The sequence below is a fragment of the Oryx dammah genome, unplaced genomic scaffold (assembly GCF_014754425.2).
Source record: "Oryx dammah isolate SB20612 unplaced genomic scaffold, SCBI_Odam_1.1 HiC_scaffold_11058, whole genome shotgun sequence".
Lineage (NCBI taxonomy): Eukaryota > Metazoa > Chordata > Mammalia > Artiodactyla > Bovidae > Oryx > Oryx dammah.
Window position 1 is genome coordinate 329,297 of NW_024080452.1, and position 22,474 is coordinate 351,770.

The 22,474-nt window shown below is 37.8% G+C and overlaps 1 protein-coding gene across 1 annotated transcript in view; it reads left to right on the forward strand.

Moving 5' to 3' along the window:
* The window catches only part of LOC120860374 (acyl-CoA dehydrogenase family member 11), a 119,678-nt gene that overhangs the window by 25,908 nt on the left and 71,296 nt on the right, over window positions 1-22,474 (forward strand). Inside the window, exons 4-5 of the mRNA XM_040236175.1 lie at window positions 5,671-5,832; window positions 11,568-11,732. Of these exons, the coding sequence (XP_040092109.1) occupies window positions 5,671-5,832; window positions 11,568-11,732 (327 nt within the window). The remainder of the gene's footprint in view (window positions 1-5,670; window positions 5,833-11,567; window positions 11,733-22,474) is intronic.

Below are 22,474 nucleotides of genomic sequence, written 5' to 3' on the forward strand. Positions count from 1 at the left end.
TGTACTTTTCTAAGAATTTGTCCATTTCTTCCACGTTGTCCATTTTATTGGCATATAATTGCTGATAGTAGTCTCTTATGATCCTTTGTATTTCTGTGTTTTCTATTGTGATCTCTCCATTTTCATTTCTAATTTTATTGATTTGATTTTTCTCCCTTTGTTTCTTGATGAGTCTAGCTAATGGTTTGTCAATTTTATTTATCCTTTCAAAGAACCAGCTTTTGGCTTTGCTGATTTTTGCTATGGTCTCTTTTGTTTCTTTTGCATTTATTTCTGCCCTAATTTTTAAGATTTCTTTCCTTCTACTAACCCTGGGGTTCTCCATTTCTTCCTTTTCTAGTTGCTTTAGGTGTAGAGTTAGGTTATTTATGACTTTTTTCTTGTTTCTTGAGGTATGCCTGTATTGCTATGAACTTTCCCCTTAGCACTGCTTTTATAGTGTCCCACAGGTTTTGGGTTGTTGTGTTTTCATTTTCATTCATTTCTATGCATATTTTGATTTTTTTTAATTTCTTCAGTATTTTGTTGGTTATTCAGAAGCGTGTTGTTCAGCGTCCATATGTTGGAATTTTAATAGTTTTTCTCCTGTAATTGAGATCTAATCTTACTGCATTATGGTCAGAAAAGATGCTTGGAATGATTTCGATTTTTTTGAATTTATCAAGGTTAGATTTATGGTGCAGGATGTGATCTATCTTGGAAAAGGTTCTGTGAGCACTTGAGAAAAAGGTGAAATTCATTGTTTTGGGGTGAAATGTCCTATAGATATCAATTGGGTCTAACTGGTGTATTGTATCATTTAAAGTTTACGTTTCTTTGTCAATTTTCTGTTTAGTTGATCTGTCCATAGGTGTGACTGGGGTATTAAAGTCTCCCACTATTATTGTGTTATTGTTAATTTCCCCTTTCATACTTGTTAGCATTTGTCTTACATATTGCGGTGCTCCTATGTTGGGTGCATATATATTTATAATTCTTACATCTTCTTGGATTGATCCTTTGATCATTATGTAGTGGCCTTCTTTGTCTCTTTTCACAGCCTTAGTTTTAAAGTCTATTTTTTCTGATATGAGAACTGCTACTCCTGCTTTCTTTTGGTCTCTATTTGAGTGGAATATCTTTTTCCAGCCCTTCACTTTCAGTCTGTATGGGTACCTTGTTTTGAGGTGCGTCTCTTGTAGACAACATATATAGGGGTCTTGTTTTTGTATCCATTCAGCCAGTCTTTGCCTTTTGGTTGGGGCATTCAATCCATTTACATTTAAGGTAATTATTGATAAGTATGGTCCCATTGCCATTTACTTTATTGTTTTGGGTTTGGGTTTATACACTTTTTTTGTGTTTCCTGTCTAGAGAATATCCTTTAGCATTTATTGGAGAGCTGGTTTGGTGGTGCTGAATTCTCTCAGCTTTTGCTTGTCTGTAAAGCTTTTGATTTCTCCTTCATATTTGAATGAGATCCTTGCTGGGTACAGTAATCTGGGCTGTAGGTTATTTTCTTTCATCACTTTAAGTATGTCTTGCCATTCCCTCCTGGCCTGAAGAGTTTCTATTGAAAGATCAGCTGTTATCCTTATGGGAATCCCCTTGTGTTATTTGTTTTTCCCTTGCTGCTTTTAATATTTGTTCTTTGTGTTTGATCTTTGTTAATTTGATTAATATGTGTCTTGGGGTGTTTCACCTTGGGTTTATCCTGTTTGGGACTCTCTGGGTTTCTTGGACTTGGGTGATTATTTCCTTCCCATTTTAGGGAAGTTTTCAACTGTTATCTCCTCAAGTATCTTCTCATGGTCTTTCTTTTTGTCTTCTTCTTCTGGGACTCCTATAATTCGAATGTTGGAGTGTTTCATATTGTCCTGGATGTCTCTGAGATTGTCCTCATTTCTTTTAATTCGTTTTTCTTTTTTCCTCTCTGCTTCATTTATTTCTACCATTCTATCTTCTATTTCACAAACCCTATCTTATGTCTCCATTATTCTACTATTTGTTGCCTCTAGAGTGTTTCTGATCTCATTTATTGCATTATTCATTATATATTGACTCTTTTTTATTTCTTCTAGGTCCTTGTTAAACCTTTCTTGCATCTTCTCAATCCTTGTCTCCAGGCTATTTATCTGTGATTCCATTTTGATTTCAAGATTTTGGATAATTTTCACTATCATTATTCGGAATTCTTTGTCTGGTAGATTCCCTATTTCTTCCTCTTTTGTTTGGTTTGGTGGGCATTTATCCTGTTCCTTTACCTGCTGGGTATTCCTCTTTCTCTTCATCCTGTTTATTTTGCTGCATTTGAGGTGGGCTTTCTGTATTCTGGCAGTTTGTGGAGTTCTCTTTACTGTGGAGTTTCCTCACTGTGGGTGGGTTTGTATCAGTGGCTTGTCAAGGTTTCTTGGTTAGGGAAGTTTGTGTCAGAGTTCTGGTGGGTGGAGCTGGATTTCTTCTCTCTGGAGTGCAATGATGTGTCCAGTAATGTGTTAAGAGACGTCAGTGGTTTTGGAGTAACTTTGAGCTGCCTGTATATTGAAGCTCAGGGATGTTTTCCTGAGTTGCTGGAGAATTTACATGGTATGTCTTGCTCTGGAACTTGTTGGCCCTTGGGTGATGCTTGGTTTCAGTGTAGGTATGGAGGCGTTTGATGAGCTCCTATCGATTAATGTTCCCTGGAGTCAGGAGTTCTCTGATGTTCTCAGGATTTGGACTTAAGCCTCCTGCTTCTAGTTTTCAGTTTTATGTCTCAAGACTTCCCCTTCTATACCACACCATTGATAAAACATCTAGGTTAAAGATGAAAAGTTTCTCCACATTGAGGGACACCCAGAGAGGTTCACGGAGTTACATGGAGAAGAGAAGAGGGAGGGGGTAGTTAGAGGTGACTGGAATGAGATGAGCTGGGATCAAAAGAGGAGAGAGCAAGCTAGCCAGTAATCACTTCCTTATGGGCAGTCCACAGTCTGGACCGCTCAGAGGTGTTCACGGAGTTATACAGGGAAGAGGAGAGGGAAGAAGTAGACAGAGGTGGCCAGGAGGATAAAAGAGGGAAATGAAAAGGAGAGAGACAGATCCAGCCAGTAACCAGTTCCCTAAGTGTTCTCCACCATCTGGAACACACAGAGATTCACAGAATTGGGTAGAGAAGAGAAGGGGGAGGGAAGAGACAGAGGCCACCTGGTGGAGAAAAAGGAGAGTCCAAAGGAGGAGAGAGCAGTAAGGCCAGTAATCTCGCTCTCAAGTTTAAATGTGTACTGAAGATTGGGTTTTTGAAGGTACAAAATTGATAACAAATTCCAAAAAGCAAACAGTGAAAATCTAGAATAGAGGTTGGATTTTCAAAAATACAATATTAAAAAAGAGAAGAAGAAGAAGAAAAAGTCACAAGAATTATTAAAAAAAATAATAAAATTAAAAAATATATATATACAAAGTTTGCTTTAAAAATTGGGTCTTTTTTGGGGGAGAAATTAATAGTAGGTTATAAAAGTGAAAACTAAAGGAGAAATAGAGGACTTAAAAATTAAAAAGTGTTAGAAAAGAAGAGAAAAAGAAAAGAAAAAATAAACATCAAAAAAAGAATGATCGTAAAAATGGTAAAGATGTATCTAGTACTTTCTCTGGTGTTATTGTGGGCAGTGTGGGGTCAGTTCATTTTCAGATAGTTCCTTGGTCCGGCTTATATTTCTCAGGATCTATAGGCCCCTTCCTATGTAGTGTGTACTAATGACAGGATTTTAATCTATTGCACCTGTCACTTCCAAGGCGGTTCCCTCTGTTTTAGCTTCTTCTATTTGCTGGTCTCTTCAGTGTCTGATTTCCGCCCTGACACAAGGGGGACGGTGGTGGACAGTTTTTTTTAGGCTGACTTGTTCAGCGTGCTGTGGGGAGGGAGGGATGCTGCAAACAAATAACACTGGTGAGTCCTCACAGTGTCCCAGCCACGCTGGGCCTGACGGTGCACACAGCTCAGGCTCTAGGTTGCTCCACTGGGAACCATCCAAGGCCGGCCCTGGTCTGCATGCACCTCCTAGGTCTAAGCCGCTCAGGCTCAGGCACTCAGGTAGTCCCCAGAGGCACAGACTGGTTGGGCCTGTGTTTTGTGCCCTTCCCAGGTCCGAGTAGCTCAGGTGTTTGGCGAGCACGGTCGCTGCAACTTATCGCCTCTCCCGTCCCTGCTGCTCAGTTTTCTGGGTGTACAGCTGGCATACTTTCTCAGGCGGGTGATGACTGTCCAGAACTTCAAGAAGTCTTAGTTAGCAAGGAAGCCTGTTTGCAGTTTCGTAGGTAATGTCTCTCTGGGGCTGCTATTGCCCCCTTCTGGCCCTTCCGACTCTGCCTGCCTATCACCAGAGGGGGATGGTCTGCAGCCGGCTAATTCTGTTCCATCCTTTGTTCTGTGTGCGGTCCTGGCGATGTCTTATGTTAGAGCTTTTCATGTGGTAGCTATCCCACAGTCTGGTTTGCTAGCCCAAGTTAGCTCGTTCTGGTTACACTCGGGGCATTCGGGCCCGATCCTTGTAAAGCAATGCAGCCCGCGCGTCCCTGCCCAGCCCCTGCTTGCTAGTGGCGGATGCAGGTGTCTGCACTGCTTCTCCACTGGGGGAGTTACCGTTGGGCTCGTAATTTGTGGGTTTTAATTATTTATTTATTTTTCCTCCCTATAATGTTGCCCTATGTGCTTCCAAGGCTCACCACAGACTCGGCAGTGAGTGTGTTTCCTGGTGTTTTTGAAACCTCTCTTTTTAAGACTCCCTTCCCGGGACTAATCTCCCTCCCTACCTCTTTTGTCTCTTCTTTTGTCTTTTATATTTTTTCCTACCTGTTTTCAAAGACAATGATCTGCTTTTCTGGGTGCCTGATGTCTTCTGCCAGCATTCAGAAGTTGTTTTGTGGAATTTACTCAGAGTTGAAATGTTCTTTTGATGAATTTGTGTGGGAGAAAGTGGTCTCCCCGTCCTATTCCTCTGCCATCTTAGGACCACCTCCCACTTAGAGTTATTTTAAAATACTGGCTATATTCTCTGTCTTGTATTAAACTTTCATTTTAATTTGAGAACACAATTTGAGTGAGATAAACTAGGAATATATGTACTAATTACAGCATATTGGCCTGTTCTTCCTCTAGGTGTCAGTAAAGAGACGTGTAATGGCAATAACTAAACTGTCCAGATAGTAGAGGGAAAGAAACTACTCCAAATAAGAAACCAGTCCATTAATAACAGTATATCCAAATTGTTTTAAGATTTTTTATTTGGTAAAATGTTACTGGAGAGTAGTTTTTATCCTTAAAGTTAATCTTGGTGTATCCTTGTATTTCGCCTGTGGCATATATGTGTTAGCTGCTCAGTTGTGTCCAACTCTGTGCAACTTCATGGATTGTAGCCCACCAGCCTCCTCTGTGCATGGGATTCTCCAGACAAGAATACTGGAGTGAATTACCATTCCTTCTCCAAGGGATCTTCCTGACTCAGGGATCAAACCTGGTGGGTCTCCTGCATTGCAGGCAGATTCTTTACCATATGAGCCACCAGGGAAGTGCTGGCACATTCTACAGAGAATTGGTTTTGGTTGCAAAACTATACCTAATCTTTGTAGGAAACAGAGTATGATGACACAGCAAATAATTGGTATGAAAAGATTTATTTTGTTTAAAATTCTCTCTTGTAATTGCTTCCATAGGGCCGAATCTTTCGTGATTTGACAATTCCTGGAGTTAGCCCAGCAGAACGTTCAGCCATATATGTGGCCATGATACAAACCTTGGCTCAGTTACATTCCTTGAATATACAGTCATTGCAGCTGGAAGGATATGGTAGAGGTGTTGGGTATTGCAAAAGACAGGTAAGGCATCCACACAAAGAGTTTCTTTTCTCAAGTTCTTAGAAACAAAATATACATTTTTAATTAAAGTAAAAACCTATTATTTTATACTTTTCTGAAATCTGACTATAACTTTGAACCTTCAGATTGACTTATTTTAAACATAAAATAATGTTATAATTTTTAGATCAGCAAAAGCTTCTATAACTGACAGCATATATAAATGCAAATTTAAAGCTATTTCTATCTCTTCACTTAATTTACCAATACATTTTCTATACAATTTTCCTTTTTTAAATTAGTTTAACAAATATTTGTTAAGCATGTGTTTAATAAATATTTATTAAGCATATAAGTATGTTTAATACATGCTAAGTACTGTGTTAAATTTCAAGAAAATAGAAATCAATTATTCCCCTAAAGGAACTTAACATTTTTGAGACATCTCTACATGAAACTCATTAACATGAAACTTGAAAATGGTATAAAAGAATATGTAATCTGGTAGTGGGGCGGCCGTGAGGAAATACCCCTCATCCAAGGTAAGGAGCAGCGGCTGCACTTTCTGGAGCAGCCGTGAAGGATATCTCAAGTCCAAGGTAAGAGAAACGCAAGTAAGACGGTAGGTGTTGCGGGCATCAGAGGGCAGATACACTGAAACGATAATCACAGTAGCCAATCTGATCACACGGACCACAGCCTTGTCTAACTCAATGAAACTAAGCCATGCCGTGTGGGGCCACCCAAGATGGGAGGGTCATGGTGGAAGGTCTGACAGAATGTGGTCCACGGGAAAAGGGAATGGCAAACCACTTCAGTATTCTTGCCTTGAGAACCGCATGAACAGTATGGAAAGGCAAAATGATAGGATCCTGAAAGGGGAGCTCCCCAGCTCAGTAGGTGCCCAATATGGTGCTGGACATCAGTGGAGAAATAACTCCAGAAAGAATGAAGGGATGGAGCCAAAGCAAAAACAATACTCAGTTGTGGATGTGACTGGTGATAGAAGCAAGGTCCAATGCTGTAAAGCTCAATATTGCATAGGAACCTGGAATGTCAGGTCCATGAATCAGGGCAAATTGGAAGTGGTCAAACAGGAGATGGCAAGAGTGAATGTTGACATTCTAGGAATCAGCAGACTAAAATGGACCAGAATGGGTGAATTTAACTCAGATGACCATTATATCTACTACTGTGGGCAGGAATCCCTTAGAAGAAATGGAGTAGCCATCATGGTCAACAAAAGAGTCTGAAATGCAGTACTTGGATGCAATCTCAAAAACGACAGAATGATCTCTGTTCATTTCCAAGGCAAACCATTCAATATCATGGTATTCCAAGGCTATGCCCCAACCAGCAATGCTTAAGAAGCTGAAGTTGAATGGTTCTATGAAGACCTATGAGACCTTTTAGAACTAACACCCCAAAAAGATACCCTTTTTATTATAGGGGACTGGAATGCAAAAGTAGGAAGTCAAGAAACACCTGGACTAACAGGCAAATTTGGCCATGGAGTACGGAATGAAGCAGGGCAAAGACTAGAGTTTTGCCAAGAGAACACACTGGTCATAACAAACAATCTCTTCCAACAACACAAGAGAAGATTCTACACATGGACATCATCAGATGGTCAACACCGAAATCAGATTGATTATATTCTTTGCAGCAAAGATGGAGAAGCTCTATACAGTCAGCAAAAACAAGACCAGGAGTTGACTGTGGCTCAGATCATGAACTCCTTATTGCCAAATTCAGACTTAAATTGAAGAAAGTATGGAAAACCACTAGACCATTAAGATATGACCTAAATCACATTCCTTATGATTATACAGTGGAAGTGAGAAATAGATTTAAGGGACTAGATCTGATAGGTAGAGTGCCTGATGAACTATGGATGGAGGTTTGTGACATTGTACAGGAGACAATCCCCGTGGAAAAGAAATGCAAAAAAGCAAAATGGCTGTCTGGGGAGGCCTTACAAATAGCTGTGAAAAGAAGAGAGGTGCAAAGCAACGGAGAAAAGGAAAGATATAAGCATCTGAATGCAGAGTTCCAAGGAACAGCAAGGAGATATAAGAAAGCCTTCCTCAGCAATCAATGCAAAGAAATAGAGGAAAAGAACAGAAAGGGAAAGACTAGAAATCTCTTCAAGAAAATTAGAGATACCAAGGGACTATTTCATGTGAAGATGAGCTTGACAAAGGACAGAAATGATATGGACCTAACAGAAGCAGAAGATATTAAGAAGAGGTGGCAAGACTACACAGAAGAACTATACAAAAAAGAGCTTCATGACCCAGATAATCATGATGGTGTGATCACTTACCTAGAGCCAGACATCCTGGAATGTGAAGTCAAGTGGGCCTTAGAAAGCATCACTACGAACAAAGCTAGTGGAGGTGATGGAATTCCAATGGAGCTATTTCAAATCCTGAAAGATGGTGCTGTGAAAGTGCTGCACTCAATATGCCAGCAAATTTGGAAAACTCAGCAGTGGCCACAGGACTTGAAAAGGTCAATTTTCATTCCAATCCCAAAGAAAGGCAATGCTAAAGAATGCTCAAACTACCGCACAATTGCACTCATCTTACATACTAGTAAAGTAATGCTTAAAATTCTCCAAGCCAGGCTTCAGCAATACGTGAACTGTGAACTTCCAGATGTTCAAGCTGGTTTTAGAAAAGGCAGAGGAACCAGAGATCCAATTGCCAACATCCTCTGGATCATGGAAAAAGCAAGAGAGTTCCAGAAAAATATCTATTTCTGCTTTATTGACTATGCCAAAGTCTTTGACTGTGTGGGTCACAATAAACTGTGGAAAATTCTGAAAGAGATGGGAATACCAGACCACCTGACCTGCCTCTTGAGAAATCTGTATGCAGGTCAGGAAGCAACAGTTAGAACTGGACATGGAACAACAGACTGGTTCCAAATAAAAAAGGAGTATGTAAAGGCTGTATATTGTCACCCTGCTTATTTAACTTCTATGCAGAGTACATCATGAGAAACGCTGGGCTGGAAGAAGCACAAGCTGAAATCAAGATTGCCAGGAGAAATATCAATAACCTCAAATATGCAGATGACACCACCCTTATGGCAGAAAGTGAAGAGGAACTAAAAAGCCTCTTGATGAAAGTGAAAGTAGAGAGTGAAAATGTTGGCTTAAAGCTCAACATTCAGAAAATGAAGATCATGGCATCTGATCCTGTCACTTCATGTGAAATAGATGGGGAAACAGTGGAAACAGTGTCAGAGTTTATTTTGGGGGGCTCCAAAATCACTGCAGATGGTGATTGTAGCCATGAAATTAAAAGACGCTTATTCCTTGGGAGGAAAGTTATGCCCAACCTAGATAGTATATTGAAAAGCAGAGATATTACTTTGCCAACAAATGTCCATCTAGTCAAGACTATGGTTTTTCCAGTGGTCATGTATGGATGTGAGAGTTGGACTGTGAAGAAAGCTGAGCGCCGAAGAATTGATGCTTTTGAACTGTGGTGTTGGAGAAGACTCTTGAGAGTCCCTTGGACTGCAAGGAGATCTAGCCAGTCCATCCTAAAGGAGATCAGTCCTGGGTGTTCATTGGAAGGACTGATGCTGAAGCTGAAACTCCAGTACTTTGGCCACCTCATGCGAAGAGTTGACTCATTGGAAAAGATCCTGATACTCAGAGGGATTGGGGGCAGGAGGAGAAGGGGACAACACAGGATGAGATGGCTGGATATGGTATTACCAACTCGATGGACATGAGTTTGAGTGAACTCCGGGAGTTGGTGATGGACAGGGAGGCCTGGCGTGCTGCAATTCATGGGGTCACAAAGAGTTGGACACGACTGAGCAACTGAACTGAACTGAACTGTATCTGGTAGTAAATTGTTTGTTACTTATCATGAGAGCTGTTCTATTCAGAGGGTAGATACAAGTATGCCCTTGCTCAAGTTGGGGAATGCTTCGTATGATAGATGTGTCTTGTACTGTGTATTTAAGGAAGAATAAATTCTAGAGTGATAGGGAAAAGATGATGAGCATTTCACATCAAAGGAACAGCAAGACCAGATTAAGTATGGGGCTGTTTCCCTTTGTACATATGTCTTTTTCAAGGGGCAGAAGGAAGAGAGACAGGAACTAACGTTGAAAGAATACTCACTATATACCTGGTCCCATGCTAAATGAGTTATAGACCCAATGTTTTTTAATCTTTGTAACAACCCTATTACCCTAATAGATTTTAATACCCTCATTTTACAGATGAGGCAACTGATGCTTGCAGGTATTAAGTAATGTACAAATAAGTGGCCTAAACATAATTTAAACCCAGCTCTTTGTGATTCCAAAGATGAAGGTCTTTACTGTACTAAATTGAACAGAGATACCTTAGAAAGTAGAGAGAGAGATAAGTAGGTAAATATTATTTCAATTGGTGGAGGACTTTGAGAATAGGTTGACTTAATTGCATTCATTCTAAGAAAAATAGGAAAAAACTTTGCATTTTCATGTCTGTAATATATTTCAAAGATTCTTTAGAAGATTCTATGGGTAATAAAAAAAAGGAGATTAAAATGAGAAATAAAAGTCTCCCTTCTTTTTCTAATCCCCATATAACATTTTTCAGAGACTACTTGTTTCTTGTAACCCTTTCAGAATTTTTCTATTTTTTTTCATATGTAGGTATATGTGTTTGTTCTTTTTTTTCCCTTCTACAAAATAATTGCCACATAAAGGCTAGAACCTACATTTCTTGATTCCTATTGTTGTTCAGTTGCAAGTCATGTCCAACTCTTTGCGACCCCATGGACTGCAGCACACCAGGCCTCCCTGTCCCTCACCATCACCTGAAGTTTGCCCAAGTTCATATCCATTGCATTGATGATGCCATCCAGCCATCTCCTTCTCTGACACCCTCTTCTCCTGCTCTCAATGTTTCCCAGCATCAGGGACTTTTCCAATGAGTCGGCTGTTCGCACCAGATGATCAAAGTACTAGAGCTTCAGCTTCAGCATCAGTCCTTCCAACAAGTATTCAGGGTTGATTTCTCTTAAGATTGACTGGTTTGATCTCCCTGCTGTCCAAGGGACTTTCAGGAGTGTTCTCCAGCACCACAGTTCAAAGGCATCAATTCTTTAGCATTCTGCCTTTTTTTACAGTCCAGCTCTCAAAACCATACGTGGCCACTGGGAAGAACCTAGCCTTGATTATACAGACCTTGGTTGGCAGAGTAATGTCTCTGCTTTTCAACACACTGTTTAGGTTTGTCATAGTTTTCCTGCCAAGAAGCAATCATATTATGGTTTCATGGCTGCAGTCACCATCCACAGTCATTTTAGAGCCCAGGAAGAGCAAATCTGTCACTACTTCCACCTTTTCCCCTTACTTAGTTTTAAGCTGGCTCTTTCACTCTCCTTCTCACCCTTATCAAGAGGCTCTTTAGTTCCTCATCTATTTCTGCCATTAGAGTGGTATCATCTGCATATCTGAGGTTGTTGATGTTTCTTCCACCTCTTAATTCATAGGCCAGTGTATTTTTTTCCCCTGATAAAAGTCTAGGTAAGTAGAATGGAACTAGATGGGAGAGAAACTTAAGTGTTGAAGTTTTTAGGCCTATGTGAGTGTTTCAGACTAAGTATCATAGGCATTATTCCTGAATATTAAAGACTGAACATGAATTTGATATAATTGAATTTTGTTTTAAGTTAAAAATTGCTAAACCTTATGTTCTACTTTCAGCTCTGTCATTTTAAAATTTTATTTATCTTTAGGTATCAACCTGGACAAAGCAGTATCAAGCTGCAGCTCATCAGGACATCCCTGCCATGAACCAGCTATCTGATTGGCTAATGAAACACTTGCCAGATAATGACAATGAAGAAAATTTGATTCATGGAGATTTCAGACTAGATAACATAGTTTTCCATCCTAAAGAGGTATTGGAACCCCTGTTTACAAAAACTGAGTATGTCTGACTTGGGATACAAGTACTAAGTAGATGTTCCCCTAGAGTGCTGAAAAAGCCCAAACCATCCCCATTCTTCCTCTACATTCAAGACTATCTTCACTGCTCACAATTTTTGGAAATGAGCCTTGTAGATTTTCTGGCATAGGTATCTTCTTATCTTTAAGGCCAGGTCTCATACTGGCCTTTACTCATAAAGTAGTAAACTACTTTAAAATAATTTGGGAATTTACATACATGTTGCTATTTTCTTCAAAGATGTTTTTCAACTACTCAATATATTAAGTTTATCCATATTCTTGCTCTTTCTTCTGGTTCATTTTCATTTTTTTCCCCTGTTGAAGAATTTTTAATTTGATTATTATTAGCTCAGAGAGGACAGAATTCCAAAAGATTCTTTTGAAGCTTCAAAAGAACATGTATTAATTTAATGGAACCTTGCTCTGTATAAATGTACTGAGTGTAATTTTCATAAAGAGTACAAACAAATCAAAACTATAATCTTCCTCCACTGAGCATAGTGAGGCCTAGAATTGAAAGAGTGTGGTGGGACTAAAGAAAGTACTTCAGTTCTCTCTTTACCTACATGCCTTTGGGCAAGACATTTGGCCCTTAGTATTCTAACACTGATGTGAAAGATTTACAGTTCCTGAATCCTCCTCAGGGCAAGATTTTCTGGGTTCATTAGTTTTCTCAGAATGCTGAAATGCTGTAGGGCCAGAAGAGCTGTTCTAAATTCACGTGCTGAGATTCTGGGTTTCATGTTCTTTTCTTGTAAGAAGAGGATGGGGGAAAATAGCATTATAAATTATATTGTTGTCATAATTCAAAGTAGTACTGTATCTATTGAAAGTTCAAATATAAACACATATGAGCACATTTACCATTAAAACAAAATTTTTCATAGAAAAGTCAGTTTGGTTATTTAATTTATGTATATGTAATTATATGTATATGTGTACATGTAACTTTTTGTTAATGGCATGGATGGATTCTGAATTCTAACTTTGTTAAATATAGAATAGGAAAATGAAAAATCACTAATTTATAACAGAAAAATTGTAAAAGCTTATGCTTTAAAACTGGATCTGGTCTATATTTTATCTATATCATTTGATTCATTAATATTTTTGGAGCCTATCTTTGAATAGGTCATTGTTCTTTATGTTTTCTGTAGTTTTAATACTTTTCTTTCATGACTTAATCAGGGAAGGAAAATTTCAGACCTAAATCTCCTTGTTATGTGTTTTCTACCAAGATGTTTAAATATGCCAAAATTAAATATTAAATATGCTGAAAATAATGACAGACTACAGTAAGTTCCAAATAGTTATTTCCTTTTTATATTTAATCTCATGTTAGAAAACCATTTCCTATAAAATTCAAGTTACCAAACAAGGATCATCTTTCTTAAGTTCTGTGGAGGCAATGCTAATTTGTAACGTATGTCTTTTCAGTTTTAAATTTATATGTCTTTTATGTTTTAGGGTTATATATTAGCTAGTAAAATGTCTTCTACTTTATACCCAATAATCCCATAATTATTAGTGATATAGAATTTAATCAATTTCTATCTCATATAAATATGGGTAGCTAATTTTTTATGGAAGTAACACACAGTTGGCAAAGTACCAATCAACTAGCATTTATTTATTACTATGTGCCCTGAAACATGTAGTTAGAAGGAAAAACAGCTCTTAATGAGCTCAAAATACAGATGGAGAGAAAAGATAACTGTGGTAACAGCAGAGAACAATACATACTCAAGTGCTAAAGTATATCATATAATAAATCTAAGACTAGTCAAAGAGGGAAAAGATATCCACTATGGTCTGACATTCAAAACTATGAAATATTACAAATTAATTCTAGTCAATAATTTACTATAATTATTCAATAAAATATTGAATAATAGTTTAAAATTTCATAAATAAGTGGGGAATTAGACTATTTTTCTTTTTCATGAAGGCACTTCACAAATTGAAATATCAGTCTCTGGATTATAACAAGTTTAGTATGTGTATGTTTGTGCTCAGCTATACATGTTCCTAAGAATATGATTGAAATATCATGATGAATATGATTTTTATTTTTCCTTTGAGGGTAAGGATTGTATCTTTAATTTTTTTCTTTTGTTTCTAAAGCCTATATGGTAAATGCTGAGTAAATGGGGACCTTCTAGACTAAAACCTCCTATAAAGCAGTAAATGCATCTTACTCATTTATACAACAGTTACATGTTTCTGAATGAATCTATGCTAAAAGAACTGATGATAATTAATCACTAAGTAACTGTTTCCATCTCATTTATTTATGTTTAATTTTTGTTCTCCAGTAGTATGGCTGTCCCCACCTCTGTGCCTCCATTTTTATTGTAGCTTTTAATTTTGAAAATCTTTAAAGACTCACAAGAAGTTATAAAAATAGTATAGAGGGGGTTGTGTATCCATCATCCACATTCCCCTAAGAGATCTCACACAACTATAGTAAATTATTATCAAAGCCAGGAAATTGATATTGTGTGCATTTTGAATTGGGGGGAAAAACAAAATCAGGGTTCCCAAGAAGCTAAAGTGAGGTAATTGATATGGAGTTGATGCTGACCTTATTTTAATTATTTTCTTCTTCTCCCCTCTGTTTTTATATTCTAGTTTTCTAAAATATCCTGTCAAGTTATATTATTTAGAAAAAATTAGGACAAAGTAAAATCTTTACTCTTTGGTAAATATGTACTAAAACCTAAACAGTGGTATAGGGAATGGGATTATAGGAGGCTTATGAACTTACATTCCTGTGATGTTTAAGGTTTGATGTTTTATTTTTTTCCCCCAAGCAATAGCTTATTTTTGTTTTGTCATCAGAAAACTCAGTAATTAAGGAATAAAAACAAAAACAATTTTGAATGATAAACCATCCAGGAATGCGTGTGGTAAGCCAGTAGAAAATTACTAAAGGGAATTAAAAAAACTGAACCATGTTACTCAGTTTCACAATCCCTAGTTAATTTCTAATTACTGATATATAAAGTATTTGAAGCATATTTGAGCAAGTGTTTCAGTAACAACATGCTCAATGAAATGTTTAAACGAACTCCAGTTTTCCTGGAAAAGATTATTAACTTTCCAAATATAAATCAGCCATCTGGCAGAGAAATGTTTAAGATTTTGGAGTTTAGTGTACATATTGCCATTTTAGCTTGAAAGATAAATATGTTTAACTAGGAACAGATAAACCCATAGATGTTTCATCTGCCTTCAGTAATTAGTAGTCAGATGTATTTCAGATAAATATAAGTACACTGGTTCTTCTGAAGTCATCTGCCTTGCAGCATTTTATATGTTGTCTTATGAAAAAAAAAGACTTGATATGCAAAGCACAATGTATTTTTAATGGTTTTTTTCTTCTTAATTCCCCCATTATTTCTAAGATGCCAGTGTAGTTAGGGAAAAGTTTAGTTATAAAATTTAATTTTATTGCTACAAAAGACATGGGGATGTGTTTTTCCCAATCTTTTTGCTTTACAAATAGTTTTAGATACGCCTAATATGCTCTTTGGTCATAAAACCAGGTTTTGAACACAGGCCTACTGACTTCATTCTGCACTGTCCTGCTTCTCATCTCCTCTGGAACTGGTCAGTTTTGGTAATCTAGAAACTTAAACCCTTGTCTTTGATCACATCCTCACTACCTTCTGGGCTTCCCCGATGGCTCAGATGGTAAAGAATCTGCCTGCTATGTGGGCGACCTGGGTTCTATCCCCAGGTCAGGAAGATCCTCTGGAGAAGGGAATGGCAACCCACTCCAATATTTTTGCCTAGAGAATTCCATGGACAGAGGAGCCTGGCAGGCTACAGTCTATGGGATCACAAAGAGTCAGACACGGCTGAGTGACTAACACTTTCACTTTTCACTACCTTCCACTTCTCTTATTTATACCTCACCTGAGATGCTACAAATTTGATTGCTCTTATTTTAGAATTCATGAACCCCTTATGACTTCATCTGACTTCTCACCCTGCCTGGCCTATTTGGGTATGATCAGTCATTTAAAAAACTACCTTCTTTATTATCAATGAAAAAATAATTTTTTGACGATGAATGTGTGTGAAAATAATGTAAGAGTTACAAAGTTTCCTGACCTTAGCTTACTTGTTATTCCAGAATCTTCTCAACTCTTGACTATATATATAATCTCCAACCCTGATCTTGATTCATCATATTTTTACTGCAGAATAAAGTCATAAAGTCAGATTAATAGGGTTTGGGACATATTTTTGCTGCATAATTTCATCTAGGCTCTAACTTCTCTCTATAAAATCTGTGAAAAAAATTTAATCCCTTTTTCAAATCTTTTCTATTCTCGAACTGTCAAGTTGCTTTTTACCTCTAGACTCTTATTCTCAGCATTTAGACTTGATTCATTTTTGTCTTTTTAGTCACTTTTCAGCATAAGCTGCTTTATCGGGATGTTCCCTGGAAGTTCCCTTGATATTGCTGAAGATATTTCAGTCCTCTCCTTCATGCAGACTGCCTGGTGACATTTTTCCTAAGCCACTACCAAGAAAAGTTGTTACTTTCTAAAAATTAAAGTATAGTTGATGTACAGTATTATATATTGACTTCCCTGGTGGCTCAGACGGTAAAGCGTCTGTATACAATGCAGAAGACCTGGGTTTGATCCCTGGGTCAGGAAGTTCCCTGGAGAAGGAAAAGGCAACCCACTCCAGTACTCTTGCCTAGAAAATCCCATGGATGGAGGACAGTATTATATATTACAGATGTATAGTATAGTGATTCATGATATTTAAAAGTTATATTCAACTTATAGTTATTATAAAATATTGGCCAAATTCCCTGTATTGTACAATATAGCTTATTTTATACATAATAGTTTGTACCTCTTAATTCCCTACCACTGTATTGCCCCTCCCCTTTCCCTCTCCCCATGGGTAACCAGTAGTTTCTTCTCTGAATCTATGAATCTGTTTCTTTTTTGTTATATTCATTAGTTTGTTTTATTTTTTAGATTCCACATATAAGTGATATCAAGCAGCCTTTGTCTTTATCTGTCTCACTTCTTTTACTAAGCATAATACACTCCAAGTCCATGTATGTTGTTGCAAATGGCAAACTTTCCTTCTTTTTAATGACTGAGTAGCATTCCATTGTGTATGTATAACACGTCCTCTATATGCATTCATCTGTTGGTGGACACTTAGGTTGCTTCCATATCTTGACCGTTATAACTATAAATAGTGCTGGTGTGAACACTGGATTCACGTATCTTTTCAAATCTGTTTTTATTTTGTTTCAGATGTGTACTCAGGAGTGGAATTGCTGAATCATATGTTAGTACTAGGGCTTCCCTGGTAGCTCAGTTGGTAAGGAATCAGCCTGCCATGCAGGAGACCCTGGTTTGATCCCTGGATTGGGAAGATCCCCTGGACGAGGGCTTGGCAACCCACTCCAGTATTCTTGCCTGGAGAATCTCCATGGACAGAGGAGCCTGGCAGGCTACAGTCCATAGAGTCATAGAGTCGGACACAACTGAGCAACTAAGCCCAGTACAGCACACATGATAGTACTATGTTTAGTTTTTTGAGAAACCTCCATACTGTTTTCAATAATATTGGGCTACAGGAATTTATATTCCCACCATTATATGAGGAGTTCAGTTTCTCTACATTCTCCCCAGCATTTGCCATTTGTGTTCTCTTTTCTGATAGCCATTGTGACAGATGTGAAGTGATACCTCATTGTGGTTTTGATTTGCATTTTCCTGATGATTAGCAATGTTAAACATTGCATGCCTGCTGGCTATCTGCATGTCCTCTTTAGAAAAAGATATATTCAGGTTTTGTGCCCAATTTAAATCATATTTTTAAAAAAGATTTAAATACTTATCTTTGGTTGTTCTGGGTCTTGGTTGCAGCACGTGGGATCTTCAGTCCTTGCAGCATGCAAATTCTTTGTTGTGCCATGTGAGATCTAATTCCTTGACCAGGACTTTAACCTAGGCCCCCACCTCCAGGGAAGTCCCTAATCAGCTTTTTAAAAAAATATTGAGTTGTATGGGCTGTTTATATATTTTGGATATTAACCCCTTATTGGTCATATTATGTGCAAATATTTTCTCCCATTTAACAGGGTGTCTTATTTTGTTGATAGCTTCCTTTGCTGTGCAAAAGCTTTTAAGTTTAATTAGGTACCATTTGTTTGTTTTAGCTTTTATTTTCTTTGTCTTAGGAGACAGATCTAAAAAAATATTGCTACAGTTTATATCACAGAGTGTTCTATGTATTTTCCTCTAGGAGTTTTGTTGTTTTTTTTTTTTTATGAGAATTTATATTTTTTAATAAATATATATTCCTGACAAGCATTTGTTTTATATTACATCGCTCCTTAGTCTTAGTCAACTAGAACAATAGCACTCTCATATTAAATTGTGCATTTAATATCTTTTTGAGTTATTTTATATCTACATTTATGGATTTTTTTTTCCATGTGAAACCAGGACTCTGCATCTATAAGGAAACCGTTAGCCAGTCTCTAGGTAACTCAAGTTGTTCAGGCTCCTGAGAAATTTTCCTACTTGAATTATTGTTTATATTGTGAGAATTCGTTGAACATTTACTCAGTTTCATTTGTGTTTCTGTAGACACTATGCATAATTTTCTTTCATGTTATCTTGAGAGGAATCTGGTGTAATTATTAAACATTAGAGTCTTTTTTGAGCATTTTTATTCTTTATTGGAGTCTAACTGTTTAACAGTATAGTCATAGTTTCAGATGCATAGTGAAGTGATTCAGCTGTGCATATGTGTGAATCATTCGCCCCTAAACTCACCACCCATCCAGGCTGACGCATCATGTTGAGCAGAATGTCCCCTGCTATACAGCAGGTCCTTGTTGCTTATCCATTTTCAATATGGCAGTGTTTACATGGACATATGAGTCTTATCAAAGTGTGAAAATATCACAAAAGGGGCAAATCATGAAATTTGCAGTGTGCTGAATGATCAGAAATGACCACCGGAGCAATCAGCAGCCAGATGAAGAAATGGAACATCAGCAGTCTCTTTGAAGTGGCCCTGAGCCCCCTCTTGCTATCACTGCGCTTCACTCCTCCCCACCTCCCCACTGTCAACCTCTGTCCTGATTTCTACCAGGGGAGATTGGTTTTTGCTGTTTCAGAACTTCATGTCAGTGGAATATAACAATATGCTTTCTTTTTACGCTGGCTGCTTTTGCTTAATGCTGTGTTTTTGAGGTTCATCTTTGGCAGTGATTTATTTTCATTGTTGAATAATAGTCTGTTGGGTATACAGAAACGTATTTATTGATACTACTGTTGATAGACTTTGGGCTTTCTCCTCGTTTTTAATTAGCGTGAATAATACTGTTAGGAAAAAGTTTTTGCATGTCTTTTGGGTCACATTAGTACATAGCTCAGTTGAACATATCCCTAAGACTAGATCCAGTGAACCCTAAGAAATGCGTTTTACTTTCTAGATAATGTCATACAGTTTTCCAAAGTATTATAAACAATTAGCTCTTCTCTTTGTGCTTATTGTTTAGTTTTAGCCATGCTGGGTAATGGTGTTTCACTGTGGCTTTGCCTCCATAATCATGTAGGAGTTTTGTTTCCAGGCTTATACTTAGGTCTTTAATACAGTCTGAATTTATTTTTGTTTTTGTATGAGAAAATATTCTTATTTCATTATTTTACACGTAGCTGTTCAGTTTTCTCAGCACCAGTTGTTGAAGAGACTGTTTTTTCTCCATTGTATATTCTTGCCTCCTTTCTCATAGATTGATTGAGTATGCATTTATGTCTGCATTATCAATTCTGTTCCATTGATCTATGTGTGTATTTTTTGTGTCAATACCATACTGTTTTGATGATATGATACTATAGCTTTGTAGTATTGTCTGAAGACAGGAAGCATGAGTCCTCTACCTCTGTTCTTTTTCTCAAGATTGTTTTGGCTATTCCAGATCTTTTGTGTTTCCATAAAAATTTTATTTTATTTTGGCCACACTGCACAGCTTGTGGTATCTTAGTTCCCTGATCAGGGATTGAATTCAGGCCTTCAGCGGTGAAAGCATGGAGTCTTAACCCCTGGACCACCAGGGAATTCCCTCCATACAAATTTTAACATTATTTTTTCTATTACTGTGAAAAATACCATTGGTATTTTGATAAGTATTGGATTGAATCTGTACCTTGCCTAGAGTGAAAGTGATAGTCACTCAGTCATGTCTGACTCTTTGTGCCCCATGGACTAGATAGTCCATGGAATTCTGCAGGCCAGACTATACACTCCATGGAATTCTGCAGGCCAAAATACTGGAGTGGGTAGCCTTTCCCTTCTCCAGTGGATCTTCTCAACCCAGGGATCATACCCAGGTCTCCCGCATTGCAGGTGGTTTCTTTACCAGCTGAGCCACAAGGGAAGCCCAAGAATACTGGAGTGGTTAGCCTATCCCTTCTCCAGCAGATCTTCCCAACCCAGGAATCAAACTGGGGTTTCCTGCATTGCAGGCAGATTCTTTAACAACTGAGCTATGAGGGAATCCCTCATAGTTAAATGAGTTAAAGTGGTCATTTTAACAATATTAATTCTTCCAGTCCAAGAACATTGTACATCTTTTCATCTCTTTGTGTTACCTTCATTTTTTTCATCAGTTGCTTATAGTTTTCCAACTGCAGGTCTTTTACCTCCTTAGATAGGTTTATTCCTAGGTATTTTGTTCTTTTTGATGCAATAATAAATGGGATTATTTCCTTCTTTTTTTAAGTACATTGTTTTTAATTTTATGTATTTATTATTGGCTATGCTGGGTCTTTACTGCAGTCGCTTATTTCTAGTTGCAGGGAGCAGAGGCTGCTTTCTAGTTGCAGGGCATGGGCTTCTCATTGCAGTGGCTTCTCTTGTTGCAGAGCACAAGCTCTAGGGCATGTGAGTTTCAGTAGTTGTGGCATGTGGGCTCAATATTTGCAGCTCTCAAACTCTAGAGCACAGGCTCAATAGTTGTGGCACACAGGCTCAGCTGCTCTGCAGCATGTTAGATCATCCTTGGTCAGGGATTCAACTCATGTCTCCAGCATTGGCAGGCAGATACTTTACCACTGAGACACCAGGGATTTCTTTTTCTGATAGGTCATTGTTAATGTATAGAAAAACTACAGATTTTTGTGTATTAACTTTATGTCTGCAGCTTTACCAAGCTTTACCAAATTCACGGGTGAGGTCTAGTAGTTTTCTGGTGGCATCTTTAGGATTTTATATGTATAGTGTTTGTCATCTGCAAAGAGTGACAGTCTTCTTCCTTTTAAATTTAAGTTCCTTTTGTTTATTTTGTCTGAATTTTATGACTAGGACTTCCAATACTATATTAAATAAAAATAATAAGAGTTGGCATCCCTGTGTTGTTCCTAATCATTGAGGAAATGCTTTCAGCTTTTCACTGTTTTAGTATGATGTTAACTGTGGGTTGTCATTAATGACTGTCATTATGTGAAGATATGTTCCCTCTGTGCCAACTTACTTCAGAAAAATGTCATAAATGAATGTTGTTGTTGTTCAATCACTAAGTCATGTCCGATTCTTTGCAACCTACTACAGTATGCCAGGTTTCCCTGTCCTTCACTATCTTCCAGAATTTTCTCAGACTCATGTCCTTTGATTAGGTGATGCTATCCAGCCATCTCATTGCCTGTCACCCCCTTTTCCTCGTGCCCTCAAACTTTCCCAGCATCAGAGTCTTTTCCAATGAGTTGGCTCTTTGCATCAGGTAGCCAAAGTTTTGGAGCTTCAGCTTCATCATCAGCCCTTCCAATGAATATTTCAGGGTTGACTTTCCTTAGGACTGACTGGCTTGATATCCTTGCTATCCAAAAGACTCTCAAGAGTATTCACCAGCGCCACAGTTCAAAAGCATCAATTCTTTGGCACTCAGCCCTCTTTTCAGTCCAACTTTCACATTTATACATAACTACTGGAAAAACCATAGCTTTGATTATATGGACCTTTGTCAGCAATGTGAAGTCTACTTTTTAATATACTGTCTAGATTTGTCATAGCTTTTCTTCTTTTAGTTTAGTGGCTGCAGTCACTGTCAACAGTGATTTTTGAGCCCAAGAAAAAGAAGTCTGCCACCATTTCTACTTTTTCCTCGTCTATTAGCCATGAAGTGATGGGACCAGATGCCATGATCTTAGTTTTTTTAATGTTGAATTTTTAAGCCAGTTTTTTCACTCTCTTCCTTTACCTTCATCAAGAGACTCTTTAATTCCACTTCCCTTTCTGCCATTAGCATAGTATCATCTATATTTCTGAAAATGTTAATATTTCTTCTGGCAATCTTGATTCTACCCTGTGACTCTAGCCCAGCATTTTGCATGATGTATTCTGCAGAGAAGTTAAATAAGCAGGGTGACAATATACAGCCTTGACACACTTCTTTCCTAATATGGAACCAGTTCATTGTTCCATTAAGGTTCTAACTGATGTTTCTTGACCTGCATACAGGTTTCTCAGGAGAAAGATAAGGTGGTCTGGTATTCCCATCTCTGTAAGAATTTCCCACAGTTTGTTGTGATCCACACAGTTAGAGGCTTTAGCATAGTCAATGAAACAGAAGTAGATGCTTTTCTGGAATCCTCTTGCTTTCTCTGTTTCCAGCAAATGTTGGCAGTTTGATCTGTGG